Source organism: Rhinolophus hipposideros (assembly GCF_964194185.1).
Source record: "Rhinolophus hipposideros genome assembly, chromosome: 15".
Taxonomy (NCBI): domain Eukaryota; kingdom Metazoa; phylum Chordata; class Mammalia; order Chiroptera; family Rhinolophidae; genus Rhinolophus; species Rhinolophus hipposideros.
Window position 1 is genome coordinate 40,158,335 of NC_138061.1, and position 21,388 is coordinate 40,179,722.

Below are 21,388 nucleotides of genomic sequence, written 5' to 3' on the forward strand. Positions count from 1 at the left end.
CAATCCTGGATCTGCCTAGCCCACTGGCAACTGGTTGGTGTAACAGAATCCTTGTAGGAGGCAGAAATTCAGTGCCACTTGAAAGAGTTAGCAGTGCTTGGGGGCAAACTCATAGAGATATGTCAAACCCCGCTCTGCCAGCACTCACAACTCATTGGGCAAGCCTGTTGGTCATGCTGACTCACTAGATTAACTTGGCGATAGATTTACTGACTCATTAGCAGTTTGAGGGCACTTTGGAGAAACAAAAGATCTCCTTGCTGTTTCAGCAACTCTGTGGTCTGAAAAAAATGGCCCCACCTTTCTTGAACTTAAAAAGTGACATCTAACCAAAGAGTACTCAAGCTCATTTTAAAACAATGCAAGGTCATGGTAGCTCTCCAGTTCAGTTACCTTTCATTCCTTCTGTATCGTTCAGGTTTCAGCCAGAGAAACAGAAACAGAAGATGTATATTAAGAGGTTTATTGCGAGGAATTGGCTTGTTTGATTGTGGGGTCTGGCTAGACACTTACAGCCTGTCAGAAAAGGCAGGTCAGAACTCCCTGGCACAGGCTGAAGTGTTGGCCAAAGGCAGAATTTCTTCTTTTGGAAAAGCTATTTCTGCTCTTAAGGCCTTTCCACAGATTGAATCAGGTCCACCCAAATTATCTAGTATAATCTTCCTTTCTTAAAGTCAACTAATTATGGACTTTGAGCACATCTATAAAATACCTTCAAAGCAATACCTACATTAGTGTTTGAATAACTGGAGAATGACCATCCCACCTCCCAACACAATCTCTCCTTCTCCAGACAAACTTACCCTACCAGAATGTGTCAGCCACTGTGCAGACTTCAGGTCTTTGCAGAAGGAGTCTGCATGGACTGCCCTTTCCCTGACCACAACCCATCCTCCCATCTGGCCCACCTCACAACCTGTCCCTGTAATACTCCAGAGATTGCCTTGCCCTTGCCATTCTCCTTTGTATTTGTGATGTCTCAAATTAACAGTAACCCTTTTGCTGTCTCTTCCCTGAGACAACAGACCCCTTAAAAACACGGATGATGTCTTCTATCATGGCATCCATAGCACAGAGGAGAGGAGACTCTATGGATGGACGTAATGATGGTGAGTTTGGTCACAATGTATAGCCCAGAGAGGTAGGATGCTGGACACTCAGCATTATTCACCCTGAGGATCACCAGTTTGTACAGGCCAGAGGAAGATGTTTTTTCTCTTCAATCACTCAAGTTCCAAAGAGAAGGAATTAAGATTATGGAGAGTATAAAGCTACAAACTACTGTCTTTTCATAATTTGAATATGCTCCTCTGGCTACTGTCCAAATCTAGGTTCACCAGAGACAAGGGAGGACCTTTAAATCACAGCTGCTTAGACATAACCTTGGCAGAGTCTCAGCTCTCCCTCCTGCCAACCCCTTAGAAACATCTTTGTCTTTCATCCTGAAGGGTCCCTTTCTTTAGTATTAGGTTCGGTGCAAAGGTAATTGTGGCTTAAAAGGTCGAAAATAATTGCAAAACCACAATTACTTTTGCACCAACCTAATAGATTCTACAGTTTGGTTGGAACTGCTTGGGAGAGTAATTTTATTTGTGGGTGATTCTGGTTCTCTAGTAACTGATAGTTCTTGAGCACTTACCATATGTCAAGCAATATCTCATTCATTCTACACAACATTCATATAAGGTAGTACTTGTATTATCTCCAATGTAAAGAGGAAGAAACAGGCTTAACAGTTTAGAAAAACTGGGACTCAGGTGTCACTTTCTCTTAGAAAATGTGCTTCAGACTGGGTAGGTCACCACACCTGAGAATAATAACACCTACCTTAGTGCATCAATACGAGGAACAACTAAGATCAGGTAAGTGAAAGTGGCTGGTATTGAGCTAGGCCCACCAGGGGCACTTAGAGAGCTTAAGGGACAAGAACGTGAAAAATAGAATTTGTGTGCTGCCTGGCAATTGTACTTATTCTGCTGTGCCTTGCTCAATTATAAAGCTCCAGAGGTCAGATCAGAGAACAGGTCAAAGATGACACCTTCTCTGGACAAAACTGAATAAAGAAAATAACTCATTTTTCTCAGCTATGATACATCCGGCCTGTATCAGAATTATCTGGGGAGCCAGTGAAAATGAAGATTTCTGGAACTACCCTCCATCCCCACACAAGCCAGGTAGGAAATTGGCTTTTTAGACTCAAGTAATGCATACATACTCCTGAATTTAAGAGCACCTGTATGATAGTACTGATTATAAACAATCTTCTATCACAAGACCACCAGGAGATGAGGTATGGTGCCTGGGGCTACTGTATTCTTTGTCCCTTTGTGCTGTCAGTCATTAGTACCCAAGTTACACTATACTACAGTGACAGGGGTCTATTAGCGGAGAATAATCTGTGCTGCTGAGTTGTCTTTTCCGTTCAGACTTTTCCGTTCAGTTAATCTTCCCAGAAGTTTATTACCCTATAATAAATTTTGTTATAATCTAAAAAAAGAAAAAAATAAAAGCACCTGTACATTTTACATATATATGTAAAGCCCATCTTTTATCAAAAATACGTATATACAAATGTAAACACATACGTACAAATTGTATTTTACAAAAAGGATGCAAAGATGTCCATTTATGCGTATTTTTCACCAACACCTCACCAGAACCAGGACCATAGGACACAATTTATTTTTCATGATTAGCATGGCATAAGCAGTGCCACACCCAAGCAGAAACCTACAGTAATTCCCTTTACAAATAAGTCAAAGCAAATCATACATCAGAGAATTATCACATAGTGCAAGATTGAAATCCAAATAAGGGGGCTTAAACCAGTGGTGGGTTCTAACTGAAAATCACTTTTGAAGCTTTGAAAAAAATTCACATACCTGGACTCCCTCATAAACTAACTGAATTAGAATATCTGAGTGTCGAATCCAAGTGATTATGTGCTGAAATTTTCTGGTCAAGAACTACTGACAACCATCTGAGTCACCAACATGAGATATATAAGTTGGTGCAAAAGTAATTACAGTTTTTGCAATAATTTTAACCTTTTAAACTGCAATTACTTTTGCACCAACCTAATACTTTTCAAGGTACTATTGACCTGTTTGTCTGTAGAACAAAGTTTTCAACAAAGGGTTAATGTGGCTCACACACTGCTAGACACCTCTGGCTAATATGATATTACCATAGTTTTCAGGATTTGTCCCTTAATTTATGCTATAAAGAGCCAAGGGGGGCCAATATCACGTATGTTCAGTAGACACCATCCAAAGTGTGCACACACACACACACACACACACATCCATTAAGTGGTAGCTCTTCAGCCATCATTCCCACCACCCCCCGCCATTTCTTCATTCTTGAACCGTTTGGTCTCCTTAGTCTATGATCATCTTTGAAAGCTTTGATTAGCTAGTCCAAGTGCTTCCTCAACCTAGTTGATGACATAATTCAAGTGATTTGCCCAAGGTCCCTCAGCTAAATAGTGGCAGAGCCAGGACATGAATTAGTCTCTGACTGAAGACCAATGCTCCCCCTCTTATTTATTGTCTCCTCTGAACTTTGGTGGAATGTTCTATCTCTCCAGCCCCAAGCAGGGCTGGCTTCATGGGCTTGTGACCTACGCAATTGCATAGGTCTCAGCTCTTAGATGGGCCACACACTGAATTTATTGCACTTTCTGTTGCTGTCTTGAAATTCTTAATTTTTTTTTTTAAACAAGGAGCCCTACATTTTTATTTTACACTGTGGCCTGCAAATTACGTAACCGATCCTGCCTAGAAGTAAAGGGAGCTGTTCCTGGCTCTTGATCCAGCATGAATTTAGAGAAAGTGGAGAGCTGCAGTTCAGTTTTCAGAGTCTCAACCTCAGCTCTCACCACCAATGCCCCACTCGTCTGTAAGGAGATCTCAGCTTCCCTGAACCCTCAACTTCTACCCAGAAAGACTTTGTGAAAAGAAGCTTTGTTCTCTGAATATCTGCTCACTGAGACCCTTTTAAACAAATCTTGGGCAAACATGACAGTATTATTTTCATTTGTTTGGTAATGTTTAATTTCATGGCCAGATGATCCAGCATTGTTTTTCAAGTCCTGGGGTTTTTTACTTTTTAAGTTAGATGAATGTATATATTTTTTAATTTTATTTTTAATTATAGCTGACATACAATATTGTATTAGTTTCAGGTATACAAAATAGTGATTCAACATTTCTATAACTTACAAAGTGATCACCACAATAAATCTAGTACCCATCTGTTACTGTACATAGTTATTAGGATCAAGTCTCGGTTTTAATTTAACAAGGTAATAATACATCAGTTGGAAGCAACTGTTTTTGCTTTGTTTTATTTCGTCTTAAGAAGTCCCCTTTAGTATTCAGAGAAGACAACATATTTAATAGAAGGAATGGCTACTGTATTTTGTTTTCATGAAATCATTTTGGAGATGAAAAATACCTTACAAATTACCACATTCAACGTCCCTAGTTTCCCCAGAAGAAACCTACAGTAATTCCCAATTCAGAAGAACTGAGATTGTGATTTGCTCAACAAACTATGTCAAGTTCATAGAAAAAAGGAAGAGACCCGAGGGCTACTGACCCCATCTAGGGCACGATTTTAGCACATTCAGGCTTAAATAGTTCCAAGTAAGTTAGACTGATAGTCACTAAATATTATAGGCAAGTTCAAACTCTTACTCCAGAAATTGAAGTGTCATGTGATTTTAATCCTTAACAGGAAAATACAAACCCCTCTCTTGTTCTCTGTAAAGATGACGGGAATCACTACTGAGCCTCTTACGGGCAGGAACAATATGTTTTGCTGTTCCTCTTTTCACATTCAGCATGCAGCACACTGCCTGGCACATTGTAGCAAATACATGAGTAAAGGAGTGAATATCTTATAGAATTCTTATATTTTCAAACAGATTCATTACAGTGAAAGAGCAGTTGTATAATCTCAATGAAGTCAGGAAAATATGTGTTATACTTTAAAAACAAATAGCCTCTTACGTCTTGCACAGTATTAATGATGCAACACATGTAATTAGATGATTAAAGAGTGAGAGTAAGGAGAAGCATGAATGTACCCACTTACTTGCAAGCAAACCCACTCCACTGGCAAGGGATCCGACCCAGGCTGTTTTTCCTTTTCCTTCACCAAAAGCGTCCAGCCATTCTATGTACAAGACTCCAACTGCTATCGGGGATCCATAACACAGAAACTGAGTAAAGAAGGAGACAAGCACAATCACCCAGCCCCATCCACCATCAGGTGACTTTTTAATTTCCATTGTCAGGCAAAATCAAGAAGGGTATTCTCTGTAGGTCCTAAACAAAAACAAACAGAAAAGAAAAAGCTTTTAGAGACCAGTGAAACACAGTATTTTGGATTAAAAATATCTTTCTAAATTGAAACATAAAAGAGGTTCTCAAAAAACACATGTGGAAAAGCATAAAATATCACTGATACATCAAGTTAACTTTAGATTTTTTATTTATGATTCGAATAAGTAATAGAACCACATGGCTCAAAATTTTTTTTTAATTATAAAAAGGCATAAAGAGAAAAGTCTCCTTCCCAACCCTCTCCTCACTGACCACATTCCCACCCTTATCCAGCCACTGGAAATCACTGTTTTTGGTCTCTGGTCACATGCTGGGTTCCCCAGGAAGTAGACTCTTAGCAAGGTTTATTCAGAGTGCTTTCTTCCTATGAAAGGGAATAGACAGCCGAGGGAGAAGGTAAGCTGCCATCCGGTGTGAAGAAAAGGAATTTCTAAAGCTGGGATGACACTTCAGAGTTGCCCTGAATTGGGCATGGGGAGCTGGCCCGTCACAACCCCATGTTGATCAGGATGAGGTGACTCTCTTCGGAAGAGGCCATCAATCCCCACAGGACTGTCAGCTGGAGGCACCTCCCAGCAGCCCTCACAGTGGCTGAGCATGAAATCTTCCATTCCTGAAGGGCGTCTGCAGGGGAACTGGCAGCACATCACAATGCTCACCAACCTGAGTATCCTGCCAGAGTTTCTTTATGCATATACAAGCAAAATTAAGCAAATCGTCTTAGATTTCCGTGTGTTTTATTTTTGACAAAAAGTAGAATATTGTACATTCCATTCCATGCCTTGTTTTTAGTCACTTAACACCCTTAGAGATCTTTCCCTATCATTATATAGAGAGACTCCAAACATCCTTATTCTCTCTCTCTCCCTCTCTCTCTCTCTCTCTCTGACAATATAGTCATATGACTATATATGGCTACCTCACCATATGACTATACATTTGTTTATTTACTTATTAAATAGACAAAACATTCACAGGGTTCAAAAATGAAAAAAAAATGACAAAAGGAATACAGTCTTCATCTACGTAATTCCTGCTTAACTTCCATATCCTCCACAGGTAACCAATGAGTCTTGTTTGTTTTATATCCTTCAAAGGTTTATGCATACATTTGTAACTCACATACAGATTTCCTCTAATATTTTACACACAAAAAATAGCATGGTATATACATTTGTATGTGTCTTGCTTTCTTTCCCTTGACAAACATTTTGAAAATCCTTCACATCAGAATAGCGACCTTCCTTATTCTTTTCTTTCTGCTGCGTTGTGTTCCCGTATGGGGCATTCACTTAACTCTTTAACCAGTCACCTGTGGCTGACAACGAAAAATAGTGCTGCAGTGACTCACCTTATATATACATATCTCTTTTTGCATATATGCATATCTGTTAGGTAAATTCCAAAAGAGGAATTGCTGAGTCAGAGGCTATGTACATTTGCAATTGTAATTAGTATTACCAAATTGGTTTCAAGGGATTGAATCACTTTATATCATCCCCAGCAATTTGAGGTATGTTGTGAAAATTTTGGACCTTTGTCAATTTGTTGGCTTTAAAACAGTATTTCATTATAGTTTTAATGTGCATTTCTCAGCATTCTCTGAATGTTGTGTGTCATTTCATAAGTGAAAAGGCATTTGGAATGCTTATCTAATTCTAGGGTTTATGTGGACATATTTCTGGATTTTCTGTTTTGTTCCATTGATCTGTCTATTCATTCACCATTAGCACATTAGTTTAATTGCAAAGTCTTTTTTTTTTTTTAAGACTTTTTAATATACTTTAAGTTCTAGTGAGGCTAAGTTCCTTCCCTCTCTTTCCATCATTGCATACCTTTTCAGTATTTCCTTGGCTCTTCTTGTTTATTTACTTTTTATATGAACTTCAGAATCAGTTTGTCTGGTTCCAAAATAAATCTGATGGTATTTTCATGAGAATTGAGTTAAAATGATATTTTGATTTCAGAAAAATTACTACTTTTATGATGCTGAGTTTTTTTTCTATCTAAGAACATGGTGTTCCTTTCCATTTGTTCAAGTCTACTTTTGTGTTCTTAGTGCTTAAAGTTATCCCTAACATTTTATTTTATTTTATTTTTAGATATTTCACCCTTTTTGTTAACATTATAATTGGGGTTGTTTCTTTGATTTGTCTATCGATTTCTATATGTTAATTTTGGATTCCACCACCTTACTAAATTCTCTTGTTTGCAGTAGACCTTTGGATTATTCTCTTTGGTACATACAATATACAATACAGTTAAATAATCATCTACAAATCATCTACAAATCATCTATTTTGAATTTGTGTACTCCTAATTTCTTTCTTTTGTCATGGAATAGGACACTCAGAATAATGTCAAATAATAAGAGTGTACATCTTTGTCTAGTTCCTAACTTTAGTGGGAATGCCTTCAAATGTCATGGTGCTGCCTCTGAGGCTTAGATTTATTTCTCAAATTTAACAGAGCGTTCATACTTTTTTCATTTTTGAGTATTATTATAAAGAATGCTTATACTACTTATTAAATGCATTTCCAGTGCATTGAAAGATGATTATAATTTTTTCCTTATAACTTTTAATGTAATAAATTCTGTATTTTCTACTATTAACCCATTCTTGAATTATTGGATTAAATCTTCCTTCGATAATGAACTACTTTCATTATGTCAATCTATTTGGGGGGGGGTGTTAAATTTATAAGTGAGATTTTTCTATATTTGTTTTTAATTTTTACTAGTTTTGGTATTAAAATGATATTTTAAAAGAATTTTTTTTTAATGTTTCTTCTTTTTCTAAATTCTGAAAAAGTGTATATGACAGTGGATTTGGAGGCCCAAGGCCTGACTTCCTTGCCCCTACCAAGGCCTCCCGCTTAATCTATACTTCCTGTGTCTCTTCACCGTGCCAGGTTTACAGTCAGGTTCAACAGAGTGTTCTTTGCCCAAAGATTTTGCCAAGCCATTCCCTTGGCTGTGGTTTCATCAGGTAATAAAGGCAATCGCAATATCATTCAGCTATTCACACATGTCCCTAATTCGATGGTGAGACATTTGACTATCTTAACAGAGTCATAGTTACACCCATCAATTTACTTAAGCTTCTGTAAATATCTTCACTTTGACGTTCACATCATTGGGCAAAAATCATGTCACCACCTGCCACAGGCCTTTGTATAAATTAATAAGTTGAATTTTAAATAACTGAATATTCAATATTTAATATTTTAATATCAAATAACTGAAAACTGAAAAATGTCACAAAACTGTAGAATCTAAAATCCAGTCTCTCAACCACACAACTGTGTTAGCAGACAGAATACTCCAAACTTCCAAACATCAAAATCCTTTGAAGTAATCAAGTATGTCCCTTCATCAGAAGTTTACTCTCTCCAGTACTTAATTTATTGTAAAAAGAAAGAATATAATTCTGGTCCTTCTCATGAAAATTCAGTACTTGCAATTCTTATTTAGAATGCCTATTAAAGAAAATGTAGTCCTAATTCCCTAAACTAGATAATATATGATAGCAATAGCCAAATTTCTAATGAAACTAAAAGGTTGTGTAAAAAAAAAAAATGTATATGAGACTGTCCTTCACTTAAATCTTTCAAGTTATAGCACTTTATAAAAAGTACACAATTTATATAAAGCCATGCACCAGAACCATAAATAAAGCCAGTATTTTCTGGAGGGAGTAAGTGAAAGAGTGAGAAGAAGTATTTTTCCTTCTAGTTTTCAGACCTAAGCAGACAGAAATGCTTTTATATACCAACTACCTTTTCCTTGCCCTGCCTTGGGTGACATTTCAACACAGAGGACAGGAGCCAGAAAAATTCTTCTCACAGTAAATATTTGGAAGAGCAAACCTTTGAAATACAAAGCTCCCATGTGTATCAACTCTGACTAGAAAGACGAGTTTCTATAAAGAGTTGGCTAACAGCTTCTGACCTTTAATTGTTTCATGGTCTGAGATACATATAGTCACAATAGAACACGGTTGAAAATACCATTTAGTGATTTCTTGTTTTCTGTCAGGGTAACTAATACTTTTCTCCCGTAATTTTCTCTATTCCTTAGATGTTTCTCACCTGCTGTTTCTCTAATAGTGTATATTCTATAAGGTGATTTTACAAAGAGACTAGTTTTCATTTCTTCCCTTTTGTCACGGTACACAATTTCCTTTGGGGGATTTAGGATCTTCCTTTTGGGTAGACAGTTGGTGGGACTTTTAATCAAGGGTCCTTGATCTTGATCTGTAGAACAGTACCTGACCCAAGCAAGGAAGGCCAGTAGGATCTCTCTTCTAGGACACTGAATCATGAGTGACATGCTATGATATATACATACATATCATATTTGGAGTTTATTGATCCCTATAGTAGTGTATTGAGGAGGCCCTCTGTCAGTTCCTCCTACAGTGACTCCCTAGGGATATCCAAGCCTAGTTTCTCCAGCCTTCCATTTCATTATATGAGCTAATTCAGTAAATTATTTAGTTAAGGTAGCTGGTATTCATTTATTTTATGTGCAACAGAGTGAGCAAATTGTGAGTGTGCAGTAATTCCAAGTTGATTATTTTATCCACGCATGCCCCACTTGATCCCAGTTGGGCCAAATGTTAAGCTTAGGAGTATAGTCTATGATCCTAAATCCCCCAAAGGAAATATAGATATGCCATATCTTTTTCCCCCCAAAATTTCATTTTATTAGCCATCTTTCTTCATATCTTATGATCCAATATGATAAAAATCTCTTCTCTAGCATTGTTTTAAATAAAAACAAAATTAAAATTTCCACTAATCCCACTTAACCTAATATTTACAGAAATGCAGCATTATAAAAGTAAAGTTTACCCAAAAAAGTTTTTTGATCATTTATAGTTTAAATTACATTGCACTAGATACCAAGAGAAATCAGAAGAAATATAAGGCATGGATGGGCCTTGTATTCTAGGAGCTTATAACCCAGTTAGGAAGGTAAAATATGTGCATAAAAGAGTATATGATCAAAGTGTCCAAAAGTTAAATGGCTATTAAATGTTTAGGAGTTAGGGGGAAATTAAAGTAATCAAGACAGGAGCAGGAGTGGAAGGCCTTATGAAGTAGGTTAGTTCTAAAGAACAATGGAGAGACTCTTGAAATGATGGCTCTGGCAAGAGAAACAACATGAACATGGGTGTGGAATCAGGATAGACCTGACAGGTTTGGTGGAAAGTAAAGAGGGCAGGACCTACAGAGGAAAACAGGATTAGAAAGATTACACCCTCGGCTGAAATTTAAGGAGAAAGTGTCTCAAAAAGCCTGTGTTTATAACCCCCGAATAGAATTCATACCTTACATAATAAATCCTACCATTAATAAGCCATTTATATTACCTAAGAGATAGATTTGTTTGCTAAAAACAACAACAAGAGCTGGAAGTATTAGAAGGTATTGTTTTATTTGAAGTAGTGTTTCATGAGTATATTTAAAATTTGGGGCTTTTATTCATACATCTGTATAAAAATATACATCTAGGAAACACATACATTGTAGTATATTCTAGTACATTCTTCAAGAATTTGGAATCTTTTAACCAGAGTGTTAACAAATCAGGATTCTGCATGATAAGACATCTTATAAAACTCAAAATTAGAAGCCATTTTGAGAGACCATTGTAATTTAGGGGCAATTTTGTCACAATTCAGGGTCTGATAGGATATCACAATATTAACTTTAACTTATAATTTAAGTATACTTCTTATCTTTAACTTAAAAAATTAAGTATCCCACATATTATAAACCATTCTTGGAGAAGAGAGGAGAGCATGAACTAAAACTAACCATAGTAAGATATTATTATTATTCAACAAAATTTAATTATCATTACTATAAAAGATAGCCTATCTCCTAAAGCTAACTTTGTTTTTGTTAAAAGAGAAGGAAAATTAGGCATTTCCCAAGTCATTTCTTCCAGAAAATGAAAAGGACTGTCAATGAAAAGCTTTTTACTCACAGTATAAAGCTTTTAAGCTCCAGTGCCTTAGATTGCACTTAGTTCTGTTGAAATAATGCCAATTCTTTGTCATTTCCTCAACTCAACTGGTTGAACATTTCTATTTTCTTGGATATGGGATATCAGAATTGCATGTTTGACATATATGAACACTTAAATATTGATGCAGGGGCTCTCTGTCCCTGAAATGTATACACATGTACTATACTATTTTTTGGCAAATTCAGATGATTTATAATTGCTTGCTCTTATTTTCAGTTGATAGTTCTCTATTGCTTTTGTTCTACCAATAATAATTGTTTTTTAATAACCTTTAACTGTTATCAATAAATATTTCGTGAAAGATTCCTAGATGTTTTTCACTTGAATAATAGGAGGTTACAAAAGTAAATTTTTATTTGAATCTCAATCATTACCAAATTACCTAGTGCTGAAGCACTTAAATTAAGAGTCTAGGATCATTTGACTACACCTTGGGGTAAAATGGTTGATTCCAGGTTGATTTTGTCTTATTCTGGTAGTCTCTGAGATTTGTCAAAAGTCTAAATCGGGGGGCCAGCCCGGTGGCTCAGGCGATTAGAGCTCCATGCTCCTAACTCCGAAGACTGCCAGTTCGATTCCCACATGGGCCAGTGGGCTCTCAACCACGAGGTTGCCAGTTCAATTCCTCGAGTCCCGAAAGCTCGGCCTCCTGCAACTAATATTGAACACGGCACCTCGAGCTGAGCTGCCTCCTGGATGGCTCAGTTGGTTGGAGCGCGGGCTGGTTCAACTCCCGCAAGGGATGGTGGGCTGCACCCCCTGCAACTAGCAATGGCAACTGGACCTGGAGCTGAGCTGTGCCCTCCACAACTAAGACTAAAAGGACAACAACTTGAATCTGAACTAAGATTGAAAGGACAACAACTTGACTTGGAAAAAGTCCTGGAAGTACACACTGTTCCCCAATAAAGTCCTGCTCCCCTTCCCCCCCCCCAAAAAAAAAAGCCACAGATCTATGATGTGACTACCCACCATGACCCACACACACACACAAAAAAAAGTCTAAATCGTAGGGGGCTTCCTGATCTTCCTTCAGTTACATTCATGCCCCTTTTATTATATGGAAGGCTCTAGACCACAGGCCAGGATGCAGAGAATTGAAATCCCTGTACATTGATGATGGGGATGAAAAGGCACCCACTTTGGAAAAGAGTTTGGGGTGGGAATGGAGAATGACTGTTAAAGGGCACAAGGTTTATTTTGGGGGGTAATGATCATGTTTTAATATTATTTTAAATGTTTTAAAGGCAGATTATTGTACAGTTTACACAACTCAAATAAAATCCACTGAACTTCAGATTATATACCATATATCAGTGAAATCATAGGGTTCTCTGCTTTTTCTGTCTGACTTGTTTCACTTAGCATTATTCTCTCGAGATCCATCCATGTTGTCACAAATGTTCCTATATCATCTTTCCGTCACCCCAATAAAATTAATTAAAAAAAAAAATCCACTGAACTGTACACATTAAATGAGTGAATTTTATCATATGTGAATTATATCTCAACAAAGCTGTTAAAACATATTAGAAAGCTACTAAAATTTATATTTGGGTTCTGACCGCAATATAGGTAACAAGTTTCATAAACTAAAAGGCACAATTATTCTCCCAGAAGCAGGTCCCATATTGATACTGCTCTTTTCCCTACTGTGACTTTTGCCCCCTCCAAATATCTATCATTTGTTTTCCACCATTTGTAAAGGTATTCTGGGAATTGAGAAACACGAAATTCTTTGGGCATTCTCATAAAAATGTACATAAACAAGTCATTCTTTGGGTATTCTAATGAAAATGAAGAAAAGTAATTCCTTGGGAATGCTGAAAAATACAGGTAAATAAATATACTTAATATATACTGAAGCTCAGAATTCAAATATAAATTAATAAAATTTCATTTAATAGGAGACAAGCAAAAGGGAGGTAATTAAGATGTTAAGGTGCAGGCATAACTATACATCATAAAAGGAGAATCTAAGCAATGAAAACAAAACAATTTCAGAAATGCTGAAAAATTCTTGTCGGAGTGATGACCATGGCAAAAGTTATTTTCTTGATTTTTTTATATAAAATATTTGGGAAAATGCAGAAGGGGATCATTGTCTATAAGACAAAATTAAAAGATGATTACATCCATTTTTCTGCAGATTTGTAAAAAAAATTTTAATGAAAATAGAAGAAAGTGGTATAAGAAAGTATCAAACAACTCAAAAACATAAACAAAAACAACCTCTTACATACTAATGGGCCTACGTGATTTGGTAGGTTATGAAAAGTAAGCATCCCTCTCCAAAGAATCAAACTGTTACACAACAAGAGAGCAAATAATTACCTTCTCAGGGGAGCATGACTTTTATTTTTCTAAGCACCCTGAAACGCAGAGGGAGAACAAAGGAATAGATCATTGCCTGCTCCCTCTTCACTGGTGACATTCAGCTCTGTTCCCACTGGTGGTAGCAATGCTATTAACCCCATGCTTATTTGGATGTGGGAAATCCCCAAAATCTTTTGGCTGGCCAGGCTAGAGAATGAACATTGTTTTAACCTTGTGGCTCCAGGAAGAGCAAGCACAAACCATTGCCAGCTAGAAGAGAGAAAAAGTCTTTTCCTGTCTCTTTCCCATTGTCCCAAATGGCCAAACCTGGGCACACTGCCTCTAGAGAATCATTCAACCACCCACAATGCCACCCTGCTGTACAGCAGCCCAGGAAAAGATGTGGGGAGGAGCAGCTCCAAGAATCTCCAGGCAGCCAGTGCCAAAATGGTCACCCCACTTCTCTGTTTCCAAGGTACAATGCCCCAGCCAGTCTTTTCGCTCCAAACATGACAGGAATGGAGTCAGCAGGTAAATTCTGAGAAGATTCTAATGATGATGATAATGTTGATGATGATGGTGGGAATTGTAATAAAACTGTCGACATGATGATGGAGTCACCTATTAATTTGTTTAAATTAGCAAAACAATTGCTTTTGTTTGGGAAAGGTAGTGGGGAAGAAGCTGGGATCTTTTGGTAATGGTATTATGTGGTCCCAAAGAATGGTTAGAATTTCCACTTTTCTGTTATGTCAATAGGTACAGTTTCATACAAGTACACACACAGATATTCATTTACATAAATATGTGAAGACATATATTTTTAAAAATTTAGCATAAGGAATAGGAGCATGGGCTTAGGTCCTAGATAACCCAAGTGCACAGCCCAGCTCTGATACTAGCCAAGAATATGAGCTTCAAAGACAGTCTCTTAAATATCTCTTCACCTCACTTGCTTCATCTATGAAGTCAGGACAATGAGTACTTACCTCATCAGACTATTGTAATGAGTAAATTAGTTTATGTGAAGTACTCAGCACAGTGCCTGGTACAAAGTAATCTCATAACAAATTATCATTCTTTTTTTTATCCTTTTAAACATAATCAATTATTATAAAAATATCCTTTTTTATTTTGACATAGAAAATCCTGTCACCATAAATACAGCTGGCCAGAACATCCACAACACACCTGCTTCACTGCCACAATACTGTGTGTGTACACGTGACATGTGTACACACACACACACACACACACACACACACACACACACACACCATTATTACCAAATTCCTCCCTTGGGAAAAAAAAGGATATGGAAATGGTATTTTTCAGCATCTTAGATAATTTCCTAACAGTAAGAAAAAGTCAGCAAATGGGAAAAGGGAAGTCTCCGTGAAGGAAGACACAGGACACAGACAGTCTGCTCTTAGGTCACCAACAACCAAGAGAAGACAAAACACAGAGGCACTGAAGTCCCAACAGTTTCCTTTAAGTTTCTTTCTTTCATTTTCTTCCTTCCTTTTCTTGTCAACTCAGGAAGCTACATAGCTTACTAGCACCCTTTTGCTCGTACTGCTGTGCTGTTATTAGGGTAATTGCTGATAGAATGGAGGTAAGAATTATCAAAGCTCTGACAAGAGCTACAAGGGACCTTAAATCAACTACTTTGTCTCTTACACATTGCATGAAGTTAAATTTATCTTTCCATTCTTCATACCCTAGTTTTCTATTCTTTCCCCAGCTCAAGGAGACCACTTCCTTATTCCTTCCATCACCATATATTTGACCCTCTTTACCCTCATCGACTGTCGCCTCTTCGCTTACCCTCTGGAAACCACTAAACTGTTGTCTGTGTCTATGAGCTTTTGCTTGTTTGTCTTGTTCATTTGTTGCTTTCAGTTTTATATCCTGAAATCATGTGGTTCTAGACCCCATCTTTATTCCAAGGACTCCTAAGATCTTCCTTTCTAAACTTGTTCTCAGGAAAAGGTGATAACTGTGTGTACATCAAAAAAGCAAATGAAGGACCCCATTTTAAGGTTATATCTCCGTATGAGCATGTTTCTAATTGTCACAGCATTCACTGAGATCTGCAAAGGATTCCAACCCTGGCTGCACAGCAGAATCACCACAAGAGCTCAAAAATGACTGGTGCCTGGGCGCACCCTAGACCAGTACAAACAGGATCTCTGGGGTTCAGGCCAGGTTGTTAAAGGCTTCATTAAAGTTGATTTCAATGTGTGGTTATTGGGCAAAAGGAGTGGAATATGGCACTACAGTCCATCTTAAATAATTGCATGTCCAATTCTCCTCCCATCATCATATATTTGACCCCATTTACCCTCATCTACTACCCCCTACCTACCCCTTTACCCTCTGGTAACCATTAACCTATTATCTATGTCTGTGAGTCTTTGTTTCTTTATTTGTTTGTCTTATTCCTTTGTTGCTTTCAATTTTATATCCCACATATCAGTGAAATCATATAGTTCTTGAGTTTTTCTGTGTGCCTTATTTTGCTTAGCACAATAATCTCAAGATCCATCCATTAATTAAAAAAATAAAAATAAAGATAAATAATTACACGTCCACCACCCAGAGTCCATTCTCCTTCCATCATCATATACTTGACCCCATTTTCATAATGCAATATATAGATGATGTATTATACAAAGGTACACTTGAAACCTATATAATTTTACTAACCAATTCACCCCAATAAATTTAATAAAAATTAAGGAAAAAACACAAAATAATAAGAATTGTACGTCCTACGATATAAGCATAAAATGAAAGACTTGACTGCTTTTAGTTATTTAAATTAATGTTTTTTCACCCACTTCAATCATGACTATTTCATGATTATGGAAAACTATTTCAAATATTCTTAAATCCCAACAACGAGACCATCCTTTCTTAGGAATTGTAACCAGTGGAATTAAGAACATTTTCTAAGGATTAAATGTATTATGGGTTAGCCATATCTTGGAATAATTTTTAATTAGCATTTTCTATTAGCACTTTTCATGTATTAGACCCAATACAAAGGACTTTCAAATGGTAGGTACTCATATTCCTCATTCTCCCCCATTGTCCACAGGCTCTTTATTAGATTTCATTTAAGGCTCTTTCCATTTAACTGTAGGAGTTATCACCTAACGCAGGGCCATAAATGGTGCATTCTTTTACTGTAAACTTTTTCTTTTAATGAGTACTCCGTGATTTTAAAACTTTTTCTGAAATGGATATTCTTTAATATGACTGATTTTGCCGACATCATTCAAGTGCTTATGCTGAACAAACTGATATCGAAATAGTTACAATGATACTTTCACCACTCAGGACCTTTAAGAATAATACACAGAATATTATGGTTTTCAAGTCTCCTTTGGCCTTTATTCTTAAAAGTCTTTACTGAAGACATTTCTATTCATTCCATAAAAGTCTTTTAATGATCTTGTAGCATAGAAAGCACCAAACCTTATTAGTTAAATCAATATATATATATTTAGAGCCAGTATTAGTCGCTGCTTCCTCTACGCTTCCACTATATGCTGCTCATGCCTCTCTATTTATTTCATCTGGATTGCATTCAAACTAGCCATTTACTTGTCTTTCTCCCTTTTTCTTCACTACATTGAAAATTCTCTGGGTTCAGGGCACATCGGACATTCTTTATATCCTTTCCATATCTATGCATATAGTAGGCACTCAATAAATGTTTGTCGAATTTAATAGAAAAGAGCTACAGTTTGGGAAGCGATGCAAAGTGATGGTCTAGTACTGCTCAGATTGCAATGCATCATGGGTCATGAACTCAATCAGGGATTGTGAGCAGCATTTTTTTTCAAATGGGAATTTTGAATAGAATAAAATAGACAAGACTCAAAAATGGTGCTCAGGGTTCAGTACTATTTAGTGAAACTTTGCTTCAGTGTTTATATGCATGCCTGCACATGTGTTCAGGGTTGAGCTATAAAGTACATCTTACTGTGAGTCACAGTTGAAAACACTCAAAGTCCCTGGTTTAGAATACGAACCCTGGAGTTGATTTTCATGGGGTCATGTTGAGGCTCTGAAATTAGCCACTTAGCAACTTAACACTTAGTGACTTAGCAACTTAACGACTTCCTTAGTTTCTTCATCTATAAAATAGGAATAGCAAGAACTCCTTACTCTTAGGATTTTTATGAAGAATATTGGAAATAATCTCTATGAAGCATTAGGCATGGTGGCTGGCATAGAGTAAATGATTATAGATGTTGTTACTATTGTTGCATCTGCTAAAGATATGCTTAGAAAAAAATTGAAAGAGTACTCTCCCTGCTTCTGCTTTCTCAGTTCCTAATCATTTCTGAACTCAGTGTTTTCATGCTTCTATGCCTCCAAAGAAGAAAAATATTCTTGCTACCTCCCCACCTCCTTATCATTGAGACAGTGTAACCTCCCTTGGTCTACCTCTTTCTCCTTCTTTGCAAACCACTGCTCCCTTAGCTTTCCTGAGCCCACTCCCACATGACCCCGACCAGCTCTCTAGCTTCAACAAACATCACAGATATGCAAAGGACAAAGTCCAAATTCTCCATCCTCAGGCCTGACCTTTCTTCAGAACTTCACACTTCAGATCCACATTTCTAACCAATTTCTCACCATTGTCTGTCAAGATCTCACCTGGAGACGTTCAGGTCCCTCACACTCAACATATCCATAAGTCCTCCTCCTGAATTTCATTTGGAAAGCTATCATCATACTTCCATTTGTCCAAGCAGAAAGCTCCTCTTCATCCCTCCCCACATCACCTCTTCACTGTGCCATGTCAACCAGAAACAGACTTGCAGACAGAGAACTCTGTCATCAAATTCTTCCTTTCCATCTTCTCTGCAACCCCCTGCACCATCACACCCACCAATTTATGGATTCCTCTGCTTATACTCTCTCCTGTTGAAGTCCATCTGTCAGGCTGCTGCCAGAGCCATCTTTCCAAACCATGTTTCTGAGCATCTCAAATTCTACTTCCAACCTTTAAAGTCTTTCAGTGTCTCCTCACAACCCACAGTTCATTCATTAGCAGAGCAGAAGTTTTTTAAACGCACAAGAAAATCAAAGATGATTGTTCCTGCCCTCATGGAGCTTACAACCTTCCATCAGTGAATGATGTTATTCAAAAATTACAAATAAAAAAGGAAAAATTTGTTTCACAAATCCATGTTTTGCCCATACGATATTAGGTAGTTAGATCTTTAACTAGATGGCTAGTCCTCTGATTTCTTTGGTTTTCCTCTAAAGAGTTGCAATGACCCAGCCCCAACCACACCTCCCTAGGATGGCCCCTGTTACCCAAGCCACCGTCACAATTCAGCACTTAAGCCATGTTCTTTCCCTCCTCTATGCCTTTGCCTCTTCGGTCCCCACCAGCTGCTAGAGGGGGCTGTAATGCTGTTCTCCAACTTGCTTACTGTCAAACTCCTGCTTTTCCTTCAAGACTTATCTTAAATGTCTTCTACTTCATGCCTTCCTGACTTTCAAACAGTTAATCATTCTTCCTCTAAGGTCTTATACTAATTTGGGCAATATTACTATTAGAATATTTATTAAAATTGAGAGAAAAAAAGAACTACAACACTAAGCAATCTGAATGGGAACATAGTTTAACTTGCATTTTGAGGCCACTAGACATATAAAGTGATTCAAAAATTGCATCCCTCTAAAACATAAATTATAAATTAACCAAAGCAAATTCCACATGATGTCAGAGGCTTACTAAGCTTGAGGAAATTTCTACATGTTCTTCTGACATCTCACTATCTTCATTACCTTCTGCTCCTTTGCTGCCTGCCTGCTCTACCCCTCTTTACTCTTCCCTCACAGAAGGAACGCCCATTTTATAATGATGAGCCTGAGGCTCCATTAGACCCCCCTGCTCTTACTGAGCTCCACACCATTACTGAAGATTCTCCTAATCTCAAAGAGGACTCCATTGGGTTTGCTGGAGAATTTCTGCTCACTATCCAAACATACAAGCCAGGGTCTGTGACCTCTATCAGCTTATCCACATGCTCATAGGAGAAGGACATGCCAGAAAATGGCTAAACAAGGTGGGATGGCAAAACCCTAGGGAGACTTTTCCCATTGAGAATGAGTAGCCATGAACAAAGCCTCAAAGCTGGCTAAACAGCTTCATGAAAAGATACTTGAGGCTTTTCCTCAAGTTATTGATTGGAAGAAAAGTCAAAAAAGTGTTCAAAAACCCAGTGAAACCGTTTTTGATTATTATGATAAATTTGAAAACGTTTTTAAATAGCATTCTGTCACAGATGAAGTCAGTGATTACACCTCAGTGGTTCTTAATTCAGCCTTTGTAGAGGGTCTACAAGATGAACACGAACAACAGGTAAAAAAAATTACAACTTAATTGGGCCACCATGCAAACCCATGATTTAGTAAACTATGCTGAGAAGCTCTCCGGAACTATCCTAAAAGATACCAAAAAGAAAGCTCCACAAGCCCTAAATGCCCAAATTCAGGCAACTTACATAATGAGCCTACACTGACAACAATTGCTGGTGGTTGAATATGCTTTTCAGAGTCCCCAAGGCAAACCACCATTCAAAAGACTTTGCAAAAAGTTATTGCAAAAAGCTTGGACATTGGAAAAAAGATTGCTTAAACCTGAAAAGACAATTATAAGGCCAACCAATATAACAAATACAAGCCTATAAAATTTGTGATTCCTCCTCAAGGATTCCAACTGAAGTTTTTTCAGCAGGAAGGTGCTCAGAGGATCAAAGGGGATTTTTACCAAGCTTCAAACTAATTCTTTAGGAGAAATTGATCTAACTATTGGTAATGAGGTAACCAAGTACCTGGTAGATATCAGAGCCATCTTATCAATTCTTAGCCCTACCAACTTCTCCATTCCCCTTCCTTGGAGTACTGAAACCATACAAATGATGGGAGTTTCCAATCAACCCATGACAGTCTCCAAATCCCTTCCAATTTATTTTCAACTTGGACCTATTAGAGGAACTCACCAATTTCTTTTGGTTTGCTCTGCCACCATTCATCTCTTAGGACAAAACTTTCTTGAAGCTCACAAAGCCCATATTTTTTCCTCTCAAAAGGGGGAAATATTCTTACATTTTGAGCTTCTCACAAATGACATTCAAAAGGATGTCATCCGTGGACTCATCTATAGCTATTCCAGTTTTTTCAGTCAATTTAACTGAACCAAACCCTCTTTTAGGTTCTATTACAAATTAACTTTGGTCCAAAAATGTTCCCAACACCAGTCTCATTCATTCCACACCAGCGATGAAAAGGGACAAAAGTAAACCTCTACGTAACATCCATCAATACCCTCTAAACACAGAAGCCATTCATGGAATTAAACCTATCATTGAGGAATATTGCAAATAAGGCCTCCTCAGTCTTTGTCTGAGCTTTTGTAATACTCCTATTCTCCCTGTTAAATGAAGATTCATTCAAGATCTAAGAACCATAAATAATGTAATCATACCTCGGCACCCAGTTATGCCTAGCATTCATACCAAACTCTCAGTCATACCACCAGAAAGAAGATTTTTTTCAGTGATAAATCTTTGTAGTGCTTTCTTTGCATCCCTGTGGATCCTGAAAATCAATTCTTATTTGCTTTATATGGATAGAACAATATACTGGG

The 21,388-nt window shown here is 37.4% G+C and overlaps 1 protein-coding gene across 15 annotated transcripts in view; it reads right to left on the reverse strand.

The window, feature by feature from the left end:
- SLC16A9 (solute carrier family 16 member 9) overlaps nucleotides 1-21,388 on the reverse strand; it is a 54,722-nt gene that overhangs the window by 21,647 nt on the left and 11,687 nt on the right. For 9 of the 15 annotated variants that reach the window (XM_081075124.1, XM_081075134.1, XM_081075136.1 and 6 more), the window contains one exon: nucleotides 5,101-5,333. In XM_081075124.1, the coding sequence (XP_080931250.1) occupies nucleotides 5,101-5,296 (196 nt within the window). In that variant the 5' untranslated portion in view covers nucleotides 5,297-5,333. Of the gene's footprint in view, nucleotides 1-5,100; nucleotides 5,334-13,725; nucleotides 13,764-21,388 lie in introns of all 15 variants that reach the window. The other 6 variants (XM_081075138.1, XM_081075135.1, XM_081075126.1 and 3 more) reach the window with 2 other exon arrangements.